Genomic DNA, 17,798 nt, shown 5'->3' with positions numbered 1-17,798 from the left:
TCCTTTAAAGGATTTGCTTGAGCAAATCTGTAATTATAAATCCTTCCACTGTCCCATTGATATGTCTATAAATCTTTTTTTAAAGCTAAACAAGCCTCTAGTCAGGGACAACTCAGGAAAGTTTTTCTCAAAGTCCTGGGAGCCACCTCTTTGAAATGTAACTATCAGGGAAGATACTGCCCCACCTAACTTTACTATAGGAGTTACCCTAGGTGCTGTGCTCCAAGCTTTATGTACCTGCTTGTCATAGAGATCGTTTTATTTTTTTTTCTTTGGCTAATGTCAAGTAACAGATTGTAACCCCAAGGACGATTTACCAAAGAATGTATATAGCAAATGGTGTTAACTCTTCTTACATGAGGATATGCACGTAATAGATTGTTCTGCTTGGCTACATAAAAGGGTGAGAGTTGTCTTTGTAATCCCATCAGCGGATTTCCTGAGACACCCAAACCAGGCTGGTTTAATGCTTACTGAATAATTTTTTTCTTCTTTTTTTCTTTTCTTCATTTGTGGAGATTTTCTGAGATGGCAGGAGAGTTTATTTTTAATTATTCCTCGACAATATCAATTTATTTATGTCTCTTACTTTTACTATCCTTTCTCCCCCCAACCCCAAAGCAAATTAAGAGGGTATCTTGCTCCTTGCTCACTTCACAGTTCGCTCTGAAGACCGGGGGGAGGGAACGCAACGCGTTTGGCGCCAGAACCACGACTCCCAGCATTCCTGGCGCTCCCAGCGCTCTCGGCTTCCTCTTCCGGTCCGAGGGCAGCTAAAATCGAAAGTGGTGAGTTTTGGGCGCCGCGCCGAGATTGATTCACCTTCACCTGTGCGAGCCCTAGTTGACCCAGGTGGGAAGCCAGACAGGCAGTAAACCATGAACGGAAGAGTGGATTATTTGGTCACTGAGGAAGAGATTAATCTTACCAGAGGACCCTCAGGTATGTGCGGAACAGGTCATCTTTGGTAGTAGGTACTTGAGGTGTAATTGCAGAGCAAACACCTCTTTTGCTGAGCCAGATTCTTTTGGCTTCGGAACAGGCAGGCCCCAAGCTAGAGGTTTCCTGCAATTCTTTTGAGCACGTAGAAAAACATATTGGCATCCATCGTTAGCCAGACACGGATCTGAGGAATCCACCTCATTTTTGAGTCGGATACCACATGTGTTTATACTCATGACGGGTTTCCTTTTTGCTAATGGTACCAGAAAATCCTGGGGGAAAGCCTGCTTTTTAGCCAGCATACCGTGAACACCACACCCCTCCTTCCATTGCCTGCTTTATACCCGTTCCTATGAGAGACTGTTTAGTAAAAATGGGAGCATAAATGGTGTGGACTGTAAATACTCAGCCGTTTTCTTGGTGCTTGTATCCCTCGCTCCCCTCTTGTTTCTGGGAAAATGTCAACTAGAATATTAAAGCAGAAAGAGGCCTCAGTGATCTCTTAGAGCAGTTCTCAAACCTGGTTCTGCCCCAAAATCACCCAGGGTTTTTGGGTTTGCTTAAAAAAGCACAACAAAACAAAAAACCCAGCAACTTAATTCCTAGATCCCATCTCTAGGAATTTGGACTCAATGCAGGTGTTTTATAGTTTGGGTGTTTTTCCTTTCTCTTTTTAAACAAGCTCATATGCTCTGGAGTGCCAACAGTTTTCTGTTTCTTGACAAGGATAGTGGTTACCTGATTCTGGTACGACCAAATCCTCACTTACCCCTACAGTCCTCTTACCCCTGATTACTCTTCAGTCACTTAACATTATCATGTTAACATGTTAACATTACTACATGCTGCCTGCCTAGAATTTTGTTGCCTTTCCTTTACAGCTCTCTAGTGTATGGATTCAGAGCTTTAGCTTTGGGATTATGTAGGTCCAAATCCAGTACATAATCTCCTACTAGTTCTTTGATATTTATTCTTTGACCAGTTTTACTTATGTAATTCTTAGTTTCTGGTCTGTAAAATGTGCATGATAGTACAATGCACTTCATAGAGTTAGGAGAACAAAATGAGTTAATCTGTGTAAGACATGCAGAACATTGCCTGACACTTGGTAAGCACTATGTAATTGCTACTGTTGTTATTATTTTTAATAGATGAATGGCTAGATAAACACAGTAAACCCCACTAAATGCTGTTATTCCAAGAGTCTCCAATAAATCATCAAGTACCATGAGCTCTATCTCTGAAATGTTTCTGTAAACCTTCCACTCCTTTCTGTTCCCATCACCCCTACCTGGAACAGTCCATTATTTTTTCTCATATCAAAGATTATCCTCCATAAAATATGGCTTTCAGAATCATCCATACTTTGCCTTCTTTCTTGTTATAAAACATTGGAAGTTGACTTTATGAGAATATAATTCATTGCTAATCTGCATAGTTTAGTGTCATGCTCCGTACGAGCTCCTAAATTTTTGTCAAAAGCTCTTATTCCCATCTCTGAGATTCATTTTTTTCCTATTTTATGTAAATTTCTCCTCTCACAATTAATTTGTATTGACTTTACAGTCTAATATGGAAAATTATTGTTAAACCAAAATCTGTTTTTCTATACTTTTCATCCATTGATGCTTGTTTTCCTAGGGTCCATTAAAACAATGGGAATACATTTTCTGATTGCCCTGCAAATATTTAATGGCATCTAGCTGTTCTTCTCCTGTTTTGTCTCTTCCTTCTATAGCCTAAATATGCCTAGTTATTACATTAGCTCTCTTGTGATGTGGTTTGAGGTTTGACTCCTAGGAATTTGATGGAATTTGACAGAGTCCTTTTGCTGTGGTATCCAGCATTATTTCCAGGATCTCCTAACTAGAACAGAGCAGAGCTCATATTATTTGCATGTTCTAGTCACTAAATATTTTTAAAGTTCAGTAGTATCACTTCACCTTTTTCAGTATTTACCTAACAGTGTTGCTTAATGTGCAGCTTACCATTTACTAAAATTTCTGATCCTCTTGATCTTGCAGACCTAAAGTTCCTAGTGTTAGCATTTTTCTGAAGCACCGGAGTTAGACCAACTTCAAGGGACTAATTAAGAAAAATAATTATACGTAGCTAATATATTTCACCCAGAAGAAGTTTAATTTCTGGATTATATGTGCATTTATTCAAGATGAATGAATGGATTTATTCACTGGGTGACTTATTCAATTTTCCCAAGCATGTGCATGTCTTACTCACATAAGTTGATAAACTTGAGTTTAGGAGAGTAGAGCCACAAATTTTGTATTGAAGTTGGATTAAAATAGTCATTTGAAGTTTGGTTGGTTCAGTTAACAGGAAAAGATATTAAGTTTGTGTTTATCACCTCACAGCTATTTACCAGGTATGTGGTACTCCTAAGAAGTCTCACAGTCTAATTCAGCTTTTCTTCATTGTGTTATCATGGAGATACACAGAGAAGTCAGTTATCACCACTAGAAACTTCCAGTAATTTTGATAGTCTCATAGAAATCTTTATTTTAATAGAACTATGAAAATCCTCTTGTTCTCAGTATGCATTTCTGTTTGTAGACAGTATTGTCACTGTTTGTCTTTGTACAACTTCCTATGCAGGGACCTGATAATTTAATCAGGTAACTGCAAGAATATATATACCTTTGTTTTTTGTGCCAATGTTGTCAGGGGCAAGAGTGTTGATATTTCCAGTGTTTGGGCCCATTCTGCAAGGCAAATGAACTATTCTTTCTGATCTTGCTTATTGCAAGGAAAATAATGAAATCTTAGGAAAATTGGGACGATGAAGTGAATATCTGGGGAGGCAAAAAGAAGCTTGGCATATAATTTGACTTCTCTCCTGTACCAACTTCCTCAACTGAACAAGGAGAGACTTAGGACATATGACTTTGGAGGTTTGGTTTTTTTTTAACTTCCAAAAATTCAGGATCCTTTGGCACATTTTACATGTTATTTTATGATTCCTGCCGTTTTGGTCCAACAGTGGGTGCTCAAATGCCTTCAAGGGTTTGAAGCATTCATCTTTTATGCTTTATGGAACACTATTTATCTTTTCTTTTTATAGGAGTCCAGCTTGATTATAGTCTTTAAACCTCCCACTTTTTCTTTTGTCAAATTGAATTCTTAATGTTAGAAATATTCAGTTACTCTAAGAAATATGACAAGAATCTAATCTAGCTTTGTTTTCACTGTAGCAGGTAGAGATTGTCCATAAAGACAACGCTACTGTACATTGGGCATTAGAATTAGGATTCCTTGTTCCTGAGGCGTCAGTGGGTATTAGGAAGGAGACTGTTATACCAACTTTAAAAAGGAAAGAAAATACCTATTTTTCTACTCTATTTAAAGGAGTTTCAGAGAATAAATGGGTTGGTATACTGTTTTAATGAATAATTAAGCAAGTATTATCTCTCTGGCACTGTGTTAGTTACGTTATATATGTATTAACTTATTTAATTTTCACAGCAACCCTGAGTGGCAAGTGATTAATCCTCATTATTAGAGGAAGAAATCTTCTCTTAGAGAGGTTAAGGATTTGCCAAAGTTCTAAAGCCAGTAAGTTTCAAGAGCCAGGAATTTAACCTAGATTTATTGATTCTGCTATTTCATATGCTACCTCCCATTATAGTAGCCATATCTAAGAAGTTGACTGACAACCTTTCTCCTGACCTTTATTTTGTTACATTATACCTTATTCCAGGAAGGATTTGGGGCATTTTAAATGACTCACATAATCTGCAGTGGAAAGTTTTTATAATTTGCTGTTGATAGAGCTGAGGGCATATCAAGGTGAGAACCTAAAAACAAGAAACCCTATTAAGTCCAAGCATTTAAGTCTCTATAGACCTGTCATGGGCTCTATGTTTAACCCTGAGACTGTTGTTAACAGTTTTCTGATCTGTTCCTTCATGTATTAAATAGATCTGAGACTAAAATGCTGTATCCTTGTGCTGTTTTCTCTTGATTACATGAAGTCTAGCCTTCATGGAAATTACGTTCCAATGGATACATGGCATTCACATGTAAAAAGTTAAATCTCAGTGCAAAGGTGCAGATTAAGGTTATAGACTATGACGAGCATGTATGAAGTGGGAGGGCAAAGGAAGTGTGGAGGGGAGTGTGTGAATCTGCCCCTGTGATGGAAAAATTCAAAGAATGGAGCTGTTGATAAGGGCTAGACTAATTAATTACAAGAAGATAGAACATATGGTTGTTTTATAGACAGGCTTTAGGCTAATGTCAGGAACAGGGATGGATATGGCCTAAGCAGTAATAGAGAAAAGAAAATAAGATAAGCACATTCCGAGGTCAGTGATAAACCAGCCTAGATAGAAGAAGAGTTAAGGGGGAGGAGGTTACTGAGAGAGGTAGAGACTGGATTTTGAAACGTTCTCTATGCTACTCTGGAAATTTAATTTTTCTCTAAGGTTCCATCTTGATTCCTTCCCCTTCCTATTCATTGGTTAAGACTCAATTCAAGAGTCACCTCCTCCAGGAATCCTTCCTGACCCAGGCCAAATGTCCTCTTATGAGTATCAGATACCTCTTACTGAGTGCCTCTCATGTATTGCCATACTAAGCACTTTAGTCTCGTCTACTCCTAACAAGGAACAGATGAAATCATTATCCCATTTTACAAACGAGAAAACCTTGATTCTCGTGTCACATAACTCTTTAGGTGGTAGAGTTGAGAACTGGATCCAACTGTGTGACTTAAAAATCGAGGTTCTCAACCGTCATAGAAATTTTTTTTCTCCTTTTGCTCCCAGAGTGCTCTGTGCATATTCCTATCTTAGTGTTTATATTTGCTTCCTGACTTGTGTCTCTTCCCTCTATTATGAGCTCTTTTGATTCAAAGGATATGTATTTCATCTCTTGTTTTCCTAACACCTTGCCTTGTACATGACACAACATGTTCAGCAAATGTTTATGAAATGACTATGCATGTTGTTAAGTAAAGAAAACTAGTAACATCTGTTTTCAGCTTTCAAAAAATCATAAACAAGGTTCTCAACTAAATACAATTTAAGAGTGAAAGAATGAGTTTGTACATAATGTGTAATAATGAATAGGAAACTAAAAATACTAGAAACAAGGAAATGGAATAGATGGAAAACCCCAGTGAGAAGATTATATGGTACAAGTCTCTAAATATTGCTTCAAAGATCAGTCTTATTAAGGTTTTTTTCAAGACAATCCTTAAGAATAACTGTAAAGTGTAAAATATCTAGGAATTATTCTGAAGAAGTAGAAAGGCAAGCTAATAGATATTCATCGGTAGAGACATTTTATAAAGCCATGTGACTAGGCAGCAAAGTAGCCAATGACTATATTTGAATAAATGAAAAATTATTCATTGAGGAAAGAAATTTATACTTAGACTATAACCTGAGAACAAACTGTTGGTTTCAGGAGACTCAAAAATGAAGGGAAGCTTCATAAATACTCATTTAATGTTTACTTTGTGCCTGTACTGTGATTAGGAATCATGCATACAAGAATAAGAAATGAGAAATGATCCTTATTTTTAAGAATGTTGTAGTCCAATAGGAGGGCAATTATGATATGTGTTAAGTAACTTTAAGAGGCAGAATAGTGAAAGAGCTATGGACCTTTATAAGCTATGTTATGTTCCTTACAGAGTCAGACTCAGTAGACTATTTCAGGCAAAAAAGACCTAATAAAATACTAAACGCCTTTAGGAACTGTTTGGGAAACAAATTAGATAATGTCATTCTCCCCTCATACAAAATGAAGGCATATATTTATGCCTACTACTATTTCAGGCAAAAAAGACCTAATAAAATACTAAATGCCTTTAGGAACTGTTTGGGAAACAAATTAGATAATGTGATTCTCCCCTCATATAAAATGAAGGCATATATTCATGCCTACTACAAGGTATAGTTTACCATCTGTTGGGCAAGAAGCAGTAGAGTAAAAGAAAGTTGAAAAAAAGGGCAACAAAGGGGGTAAAGATTGTAATATGAAACACAAATGAAGAGATTGAAACATTTCAAAAGCAAGGGAGCAAATGAAGACATGTATTAGTAGAGACCAGGCATTTACCTTCAGTGCTTGAATAAGGGCTTGTTTTGGAATGAGAAAATAAGAATGCCTACCTAGATATTTGAAAGAAAAGTTTAGAAACAATAGTAAGAGCCCTCGTACACATCTGGCAGGCGCTTCCTGAAACATCTTTGGTAGGCCATATTCTTTGTTGCCCTTGTCAAATGAAGCACTGAGATGGGGAGGGACTGACTGTGGTCATAATACATTTTCTTTTTTATTGTTGCATTGTCTTTCTGTTCCTTTGAGGTGAAATATTTTCCCTCTTTCTGTCTTGATATATTTGTTAATGTATATTTGTTACTGTCTTTTGGGAGTGGTAACAAATGACAAGTGACATATTTCATGTTTGGACCAGAGATTTTCTCCAGAGAATAGTTTTGGGCGAAAAGATGCCGAGTCAGTTAACCTCTGGAGTCACTCATTTGACTCATTCAGTCATTCTCTCAATCCATACATATTTATTGAGCAATGAATATAGGGCAAGTTTCTGTGCTAAGCACTGTGGGTACAAAAGAGAATTGAATTTTAATATATTGCAGTGAGCAGCAGAGCCTAGTGATTAAGAGCCAGTATGCCTCAGTTACTAGTGCTGTGACCTTGGGCAAGCTATCTAACTTCTCCATGACTCATTTTTTTTAAGCTATAAAATGAAGTATTAATAGAACCTACTCATAGAGCTGTAAAACTTAAATTGTGTTTTGTTATACAAATACTTTTATTTTGTTGACTGTACCAGGCACTGTTCTAATCATTTTACCAAAAGATAACTCAGTTGATTAATTTAAAGTGCTTAGGTAGAGGCAGTCAGGTGAAGATGGCAGAGTAGGTAAACACTGCTAAACTCCTCCCATGGCCACATTAAAATTACAACTAAATTATAGAACAATCAACCTGGAGAATCATCTGAAAACTAGCCAAACGGAAGTCTTATAACTAAGGATATAAAGAAGACGCCCCATCGAAACTGGTAGGAGGGGCAGAGATGCAAAAGAGGGTGATCCCACAGTCATGTGTCAGTTGAAAATCAGGGGGGCTATCTCAGCTGCAGAGGAGCAATGGATGTCAGTTCCACACTGGGCTCCCCAGCCCAGAGCACCAGTACTGGGAAGAAAAGCCCCCACATCATCTGGCTATGAAAATCCACAGGGATTTTGTTTGACCAGGTGATACAGAAGGCAGCTGGAAACCCTGGCATTCTCTTAAAGGGCTCACAGACAGACTCTCTTAAAGGGCACTCATCCTGGGCTTCAGCCAAAGGACAGCAGTTCGGGGCAAGAGGGACATACAGGGAGAAACTCAGTTGTGTGCCTTCAGGTCGAGGGCTGGAAGGATAGTTGCTGTTGTCCATGTGTTGAACCTTCCTCCCACACAGCCGGTGGGTGGGTGCCATATTCCTATGCAAAACCCACTCCCCAAACAGCCAAATCTGAGTTTGCATTAGCCTGATGAACACCACTTGAGCCACCTTGAGTACTCCCTGAGGCCCTGCCCCATCCAGCTCACCCACCACTGGAGGCTCTTTCAGTGGTGGGTGACTAGCCTCAGTGTGGCATGTCCTTCTTACTGAATGGCTCCAGGCTTGGCATTGGCACCATATCTGAATCTGCACTAACTGGATGAACACCACTCATTCCACCCTGGTGATTCTCTGAGACTGCACCTCACCCAACCAGAATACTGACCTAGGCTCTTTCAGTGGCTGAGCCTTACGGGTAGCCAGCAGGCAGCAGCAGGCCTTGGGGTGCCCTGTGCCTTTTGCTGAGTTGCCCCAACCTAGGCACTGGTGGCAGCCAGCCCCAGTTCACAGAGTGGCCTCTCCAATGCTCCTCCAGGTCTGGAACAGGCAGCTGCTAATCTCAGATCACTCTGTAGCTCCTACCAGGTAGCCCTGGGCTGGTCACAGGCAGCAGCTGACCTTGGCCTACAGGGGAGCTCCTCCCAAGAGGCCCCAGAACCAATACGACTGGTGGCTAGGTTCAAACCACAGGAAACACCCAATGAGCCCCAAAAGTGGTACACCCAAAGGTGGTCTCAGCAGGCACCAGAGCCCGATAGGGTGAATACCACTCTGTAGGGCCAGCCCTGCACAGCAGCTTGTAGGCTGTGGTTGTGGCCAATCCTCACAGGCAGTCCCCTGAGGGTCAGTCCGACCCACTGATGTACCAATAGCAATCAAGACTCAACTATAACAGGAGGGCACACACAATCCACACAAGGGACACTCCTGGAGTAGCTGGCTCAGGTGATAAGAGAGACTACACCGTTGCACCCCACAGGACACCTACTACACAAGGCTATCCTGCCAAGACTGGGAAACATAGCAGATCTACCTAATACATAGAAACAAACAGAAAGGCAGCCAAAATCAGCAGAAAAAGAAATGAAAGAACAGGAGAAAACTCCAAAAAAAGAACTAAACGAAATGGAGGCATGCAATCTACTAGATACAGAGTTCAAAACACTATTATAAGGATCGTCAATGAACTTAGAGAGAACTTCAACGAGACAGTAAGCATGAAAAAGGACATAGAAACCATAAAAATGAACCAGTCAGAAATGAATAGAATAACTGAAATGAAGGATACCCTAGAAGGAATCAACAGCAGATTACATGAAGCAGAGTTTCGAATCAGCTATTTGGAAAGCAAGGTAGTAGGAAACACCCAATTGGAACAGCAAAAAAAAAAAAACCCAAAAAATGAGGCTAGTTTAAGGGAACTTCGGAACATCAATTGTAAAACATTCATGTCATTGGAGTACTAGAGAGAAGAGAAAGAGCAAGGGATTGAGAACCTATTTGAAGAAATAGTGACTGAAAACTTAACCTTGCAAATATACAAGTCCAGAAAGTGCAGAGTCCCAAACAAGATGAACCCAAAGTGGCCCGCACCAAGACACATCATAATTAAAAGGGTGAAGATTGAAGTCAAAGAGTGAATCTTAAAAGTAGGAAGAGAAAGGCAGTTAGTTACCTACAAGGGAGTTCTCAAAAGACTGTCAGCTGATTTCGCAACAGAAACTTTGCAGGCCAGAAGGGATTGTTACACAATATTTGAAGTGATGGAATGCAAGAACCTCAAACCAAGACTACCCAGCAAGGCTATCATTTAAAATTGAAGGTGAGATAGGGAGCTTCCCAGAGAAGAAAAATCTAAAGGAGTTCATCACCACCAAACCAGTATTACAAGAAATGTTAAAGGGACTTCTTTTAGAATTGGGGGCATAGGGGGGGAATAAATATGAATAATAAAATGGCAATAACTACATACCTATCAATACCATTTTTAATGGATTAAATGCTCCAATCAAAAGACATAGGGTAGCACAATGGATAAGCAAACAAGACCCATATATATGATGTCTACTTCACATCGAAAGTAGACCCATTTTAGATATAAAGTCACACACAGACTGAAAGTAAAGGGATGGAAAAAGATATTTCATGCAAATGGAAATGGAAATGAAAAAAAAGTTGGGGTAGCAATACATATATCACAAAATAGACTTTAAAACAGAAGTTATAATAAAAGACAAGGACATTTCATAATGATAAAGTGATCACTCTTAACAACAGGATATAATCCTTGTAAACATTCATACACCCAACATAAGAGCACCTAAGTATAAAAAAGAAATACTGATGGACATAAAGGGAGGGATCAACAGTAATACAGGTATAGTAGGGGACATTGACCCCAATGGATAGATCTTTCAGACAGAAAATCAACTCATTGACCACAATGGATAGATCTTTCAGACAGAAAATCAACAAGGAAACAGTGGCCTTAAATGACACATTAGACCAGATGTATTTAATTGATCTTTTTAGAGCATTTCACCCCAAAGTAGTAGAATGTATGTTCAAGTGCACGTGGAACATTTTCCAGGATAGACCACATGTTAGGCCACAAAACAGGTCTCAATAAATTTAAGAAGTTTGAAGCCGTACCAAGCCTGTTCTCTGACCACAATGATATGAAACTAGAAATCAGTTACAAGAGAAATGAAAAACATGACACATGGGGGCTAAGTAACATACTACTAAACAGTGAATGGGTTAATGAAATTAAGGAAAGAATCAAAAGATACCTTGAGACAAATGAAAATGAAAACACAATGAGTCAAAATCTATGAGACAGTAAAAGCAGTCCTATGAAGGAAATACGTAGCAATACAGGCCTACCTCAAGAAACAAGAAAAATCTCAAATGTACAATCTAACTTTACACCTAAAAAAAAGCAACTAGAAAAAGAACAGCAAAGAAAATCCAAAGTGAGGAGAAGGAAGGAAATAATAAAGATCAGAATGGAAATAAATGAAATAGAGTATAAAAAAATACAAAAATCAATGAAACCAAGAGTTGGTTCTTTGAAAAGATAAACAAAATTGATAAACCTTTAACCAGACTCATCAAGAAAAAAAGAGAGAGTACCCAAATAAATAAAATCAGAAATGAAAGAGAAGAGACAACTGACACCACAGAAATACAAAGGATTATAAGAAAAACAGTTATATGACTACAAACAGTTATATGACAACAAATTGGACAATCTGGAAGAAATCAGTAAATTCCTAGAAACATACAATCTTCCAAGACAATCAAGAAGAAATAGAAAATCTGAACAGACCTATTAACTACTAACAAAATCAAATCAGTGGTCAAAAAAGTCCCAACAAAGAAAAGTCCGGACTGAATGGCGTCATAGGTGAATTTTACCAAACATTCAAAGAAAAATTAACACCTGTCTTTCTCAAATTATTCCAAAAAATTCAAGAGGAGGGAAGGCTCCCAAGCTCATTTTACAAGCCCACCATTATTACCCTGATTCCAAAACCAGATGTTAATGCTTAGATCATTTTTGACAAGGGTGGGGGAAAGGACAGTCTTTTGAACAAACGGTGTTGGGGAAACTGGATATCCACATGCAAAAGAATGAAGTTGGATCCTTGCCCTGCATCATAGACAGAAGTTAAAAATGCATCAACTACCTAAACGTAAGAGCTAAAACTGTAAAACTCTTAGAAGAAAAGATACGGAAAGTTTTTTCATGACACTGGATTTGGTAATGATTTCTTAGATATGACACCAAATGCACATGCAACAACAAAAAAATTAAGTTGGGTTTTAGCAAAATTAAATTTTTATGCATCAAAAGATACTATAAAGAGAGTTAAAGATAATCCACAGCATGGGAGAAGATATTTGCAAATCATTTATCTGATAATGGACTACTATACAGAATGTATAAAGAACTTTTACAACTCAACAACTACAAAGCCAATTTGAAAATAAGCAAAGGACTTGAATATAAATTTCTCCAAAGAAGGTATTCAAATAGCCAATAAGCTCATGAAAAGATGAGTTCAATATCACAAGCCTTAGGGAAATGCAAATCAAAACCACAGTGAGATACCACTTCACATCCATTAGAATAAGTGCGCGTATTATCCAAAAAAATCCAAAAGATAAAAGATAAAAATGTTAGGATGTGGAGAAATTGGAACCCTGGACATTGCTTGTTGGAATGTAAAATGGTGTACCTGCTGTGGAAAACAGTTCCTCAACAGTGTGGGCAGTTCCTTAAATTGTTACATAGAGTTACCGTATGATACCGTATGATCCAGCAATTCAATTCTGAGACACTTACCCCACAGACTTGAAAGCAGGAACTCAAGCAGATACTTGTACACCAATGTTATAGCAGCATTATTCACAATAGCCAAAATGGAAACAATCAGATATGCACTTACAGATGACTAGATAAATAAAATGTGGTATATACTTACAATGGAATATTATTCAGCCTTTAAAAGGAATGAAATAATTCTGATATGTTACAACAAGGATGAACCTGGAAGACATTATGCAAAGTGAAATAAACAAGATAGAAAAGAACCAATATTGTATGATTCCACTTATATGAGGTACATAGAGTAGACAAACTCATAGAAACAGAAAGTGTAACAGGTTACTAGGGGTTTGGGCAAGGAGGAGTGAGGAGTTATTCTTTAATGAGTACAGAATTTTTGTTTGGTATGATAAAGGTTCTGAATATGTATAGTGATGATGATTGCACATTATGAATGTGCTTAATGCCACTGAATTAATGTCACATACTTAAAAATGGTTAAAATGTTAAATTTTATGTTACATATGTTTTACTGCTAAACAAACTGAGTGTGTCCAATACAGTTTGATTTTTGTTATGTATGTTTATTTTATCACAAAATAATTAAATAAATAGTGGGTTGTGTGTCCAATAGAGTTGGATTGTTGTCTAGGGGAAAGTAGTAAGATTATCTTGGAACAGAAAAAGCCTGCAAGAAGATAGGGGGAAAACAAGGTGTTTGTCAATCTGGTGTTTATAACTCAACAAGTAGCTATCATCATTGATGTTAGTTGATTTGTTTTGTTTCATTTATGTCCAGAATTATTTCCAGAATAACAGATTGTTGAACGCTGGTCTTTTATTTTATAACTTTTAGATTTAATAAACAAAAATCTGAATGAAATGAAGGGTTGTTCCTTCTCTGGCCTGAAAGTAAGCACTAGGGACCCTGACTAAGGTGACAGATCTTCAGAATGACCCAATTCTTCCTTTGGAATAGATTACCTACCCTTTGGGGCTGTTCTACAGCCATTATCCCAACATTACTTACTCAGAGCCAGACCAAAGACAAATGGACTCTCATGATACCCAGCAGTGCTTTGCAGACTTTTTTTTTCTCAATCAGTTGTTCATGATTTTTACAAAGATACGGTATAGCAAAGTGGTTTAAAACTCACACTTTGGAATCAAACATCCTGACTTACTGTCTTGGCTTTGTGCGAAGAGCTAACTGTGACCTAATCTCTTTATGCCTCACCTTTTAAATTCATCCCTAATATATGAGCAATAATCACTTCGTATGTTTATTGAGAAGATTAAACGAGATAATGATGTCAAGTACATAGCATAGTACCTGGTACATATTTAATGCTCAGTAAATCTTAGGTTGTTGCTGCTGCTCTCATTCATAAACAAGCCCGAGATCCAGGCCTGGAGACAGGAGGAGTCCACAAGAAGGCATTTCTTGTTTAAACTTTCCAAAGCTCTTAAACTAGGCTCACTTTCTTTCTTTCCCAGTACTACAGAGAAGGAGGTGTCATCTTTACTTTTCGTGTGTTTAGACTTCTCTTTTAAATTAGAAACTAAGCAACCCATTTCAATCTTGCCACTATAAACCAAGTTAATTTTAGACTAATAAAGAATAAAAAGTATTTATATGAGCAAAAGAAGCTGCAACTCGAGATACATAGGTGGCAACCTAAATTGTGCTCGGGGCAGAACAAAGAAAGGCGGAGTTCATAAGAGCAAAAACCACAAAATGTAATTCTTTCATGCAAATGAAGAATTATTGTCTAGGTTAATTCCAGTATGCAAACGAGGGAGGCAAAAACTACCAAAAAGAGGTAAAGCCCCTAGGTGTCCGTGTAGCAATTGTTGCAGGATGTTTATGGCTTAGCCTTGAGCTGAGTTTAGCAACAGCTTTAGCGCTTCATAGCAGATCTGAGAACTGTGAGGCCCAGGACACACATAGGCTGCAGAGGCCCCACTTTCTTAACGGCCTCCCGACTCCAATTTTGGGTTCCCTGATATTAGTGACTTGCAGATATTTTGGTTCACACCACATTATAAATTTAGTTTTTAAAAAGCCTATTGAATCAGGTCTTTTTCTTTGTCCTCTCTCCTCAACCCCTTTTGGATTATAGATGCTGAGGAATGAATTAATTACATTCTTTCGCTCCATAACACATTGTCATCATCAGGACGTGCAAAGTCCCTTTCTGGTTTTATTTTTACCCTTCATTCCTCATCCTGTATCCTTCCCCCATAGTTACCCATTCGAATGTGTCTTTACATGTCCTTAAATATGCATGCATTTTTGTAAATAGGTAATATTGTTTTGTGTGTATGGGTTTTAATTTGTAAGAAGATACCAGTGCTATTTTAATATCAACGTTACATTTTAAAACTTTGTTATTTTACACATGATTTTTAGTGCTTCTAACTTTTCACTATATTTTATTTATCCCCCAAAGAATGGATGCCTGAATTACCATTACATCCACACTATTACAAATTACTATTACAAAGTACTGCAGTTGACATAATTTTACATTACCCTTTATAGATAGGATGACCACATTGGTCCAAACTGAGATGCTTTTGAAATTGAAAAGGAATGTTTTGATTACACAGGGACAACAGTGTATATCAAGACTCCCAGACAAACCAGGATATGTGGTCCAACCTGTTCATGGAATGTCCTAGGACACAACCCATAATTAGCGGATATGTACTGGGATAGCCCTTCTGCTTCTGGTTGTTTCCATCCGACATCTGTTGTGGTTGGTTGGTGCATGTGCTTGACTGATTGCTGCTTATTTTAAATACCACACTTGCTAGAAACTACTCATGAGAGCAGATGTCTGGGTCACAGGTTATAGACTTACTTAATTTCAACAAATTTGAGGTCCGGTTCAGTCTTGTCCTATTAATAGATGGACAGACTTTTTAATCTCTCTGTCTTCCTATATTTCAGGACTTTTCACACTTACACTGTGTAGTTATTCATCCTTTCTCCATCAAACTATCTGGTTTGTGGCTGTGGTAGGTACTACTAGTTTATTGGCAACTACTCATAGTGCAGCTACTCCATATAGCAACCATTGTGTAGTTTATAAAGATTTTCTCAGATTTTATGTAATTGGACCCTAACAATTACCTTCTGGGGTAGAGTGGGCAGCATTTGTCACCCTTATGTTACAGAAAAGGAAGCTGAGGCTCAGAGGTACACTGACTTGTTTTAGTCCACATATTGTGTAAGTTACGGAATTAAATTTGTGACCAGGTCTTCTGAGTCAACGTGCTTCTGCAAAATTTGAAAGGGACAGGGAAAAGGGTAAATTTTTGTTCATGGTTAAAGCAGGGGATGTCCTGTTTAGCTTTATGCCTTTCTCAGATCATAACACAGTCCCTGACACATAGTAAGTGATCAGTAATTTTTAAATGAACAAATAAACTGGGGATTATGTAGGTAACCGTAGGGCCCAGGTTTGAATTGGTAATGCTGCTCACTCAGTGCCTTGGTGATTACTGTTTATTACAGCAATGCTTTGAATTATAAGTGAGTTCGGTTCTATAAATGTTCTGGCTGAAGAAAGAGATTTCACGTCAGTCCAGGAGTTCTTATGTTAAGTGGTATGGTTCATTTACATCTGAAGTAGCAGTAGGTTATAAAAATGCCTATATAATGTAATTTCTCAGGGGAGTAGAGTGCATTTGTTTGTAGAAAATTTCGATGAGATTTCTTCTACTCTTCTTTTTTAGACACTGTTCTGTAGGTTTAAATAACCAGTAGCAAAGTCCTTCCTCTTTCTAACTAATATATTACATTCAACTGCTGAACACATGCTTCCTACCCAAGAACCCAGGGGTAGCTGTAGTGTTTGGTGAGGATGTTGGATTTCATTGAAAGATTTTCTCCAAATAGTTCGTCCCAGTATTGAAAGAGGCTGATTGGCCTCTGCCCCTTTGCTCAAACCTGTCACACTTTTGAAGTCATTTCAGAAGCTTCCATAATCAGGCTCCATCTATCTTTCATCTTATCTCAAATAACTACCCACAATCCCCTTTGCAAAACCTCCCACCCACTATAATATAAATTAAGTGTTCTAAGAGAAACTATTTAGTAACTTAAATGTTTCACACCCTACCCTTCAAGGAAGTTGAAATAGTCATCTTCCAGAAGTTGTTCTTTCTATGGTATCTTAAATCCCTCTTTTCATTCTCTAGCTGCAGATCCTCTGTGCACAATGTATGCTATTTAAGTTCAATGTCTCCTGCTGCTTCTCTCTTTAGCCATGCGTTTCCTTAACACACAGATTGCTTTGCTAGTTCTTGTATTAATACTATGAGCTTTTCGTGCAAGCTTTCAGCCCACCAATGGGGAGAACTTTTAGAAAGTCCACATGTCTCTGTAAGTATGTTTTCTATTGAAACCAGTATTAGTCTACTGATTATGGTTGTTCCTTCCAGTTGTGCTACCAGATTTTTGTTTTTTAATTGTTTTGAAGCTATCTTTTTTCTCTGCACTGTGGCTCTGAATTCTACAGTAACTGACATAAAGAAAATCCTAGAGAAGTTCCTTTTTTTTCCCCTTTCTTTTTGAATGCATAGGTAAAATCTCTTTATAACAATGGTTTTAGTAAAGTGAAATTCTTCCCACAACTTAGTAGTGGTTGGTCCATGGAAATAGTGCTTTGGTAGTCAGTTTTCTTTTTTTAATTTAATTTTATTATGGTAAGAACACCTAAATGATATTTACTCTCTTAACAGATTTTAAGTGAACAGTACGCTTTCTTGTCTATAGGCACAATGTCGTACATCAGATCCCTAGAACTTACTAATCTTGTATAACTGAAATTTTATGCCCATTTAAAATAGTCACTCCTAGAAGAGAAAAATAGAATAGTAGTTGCCAAGGGCTAGGGAGAAGAGGAAATGGGGAGTTGCTAATCATTGAATAGTCAGTTTTCTACCATAAGTGAAATTTGGCAATCACTGTACCCAAGTATGTGGTTGTTTGCACTTGAGGTAGAAAAGTAAGGAAGATTGAATTTGGTGATTTAGTCCTATTATGAAGCATCAGTTACTTTTCCATTTCCCAGGTTTCCTGCCAACACCTACACTACTGCCCCCTCAACTCAAATTAGAAAAAATAAA

At 37.8% G+C, this 17,798-nt stretch overlaps 1 protein-coding gene across 1 annotated transcript in view; it reads left to right on the top strand.

The window, feature by feature from the left end:
* The first annotated feature begins 758 nt into the window (after positions 1-758).
* SYNJ2BP (synaptojanin 2 binding protein) overlaps positions 759-17,798 on the top strand; it is a 33,685-nt gene continuing 16,645 nt past the window's right edge. The window contains exon 1 of the mRNA XM_081049447.1: positions 759-942. Within this exon, the coding sequence (XP_080905573.1) occupies positions 879-942 (64 nt within the window). The 5' untranslated portion in view covers positions 759-878. The remainder of the gene's footprint in view (positions 943-17,798) is intronic.

Source organism: Rhinolophus hipposideros, assembly GCF_964194185.1.
Source record: "Rhinolophus hipposideros genome assembly, chromosome: 5".
In the NCBI taxonomy this organism is placed as follows: domain Eukaryota; kingdom Metazoa; phylum Chordata; class Mammalia; order Chiroptera; family Rhinolophidae; genus Rhinolophus; species Rhinolophus hipposideros.
Note: the sequence above shows the minus strand (reverse complement) of the source record. Positions and strands in the feature narration are given on the sequence as shown.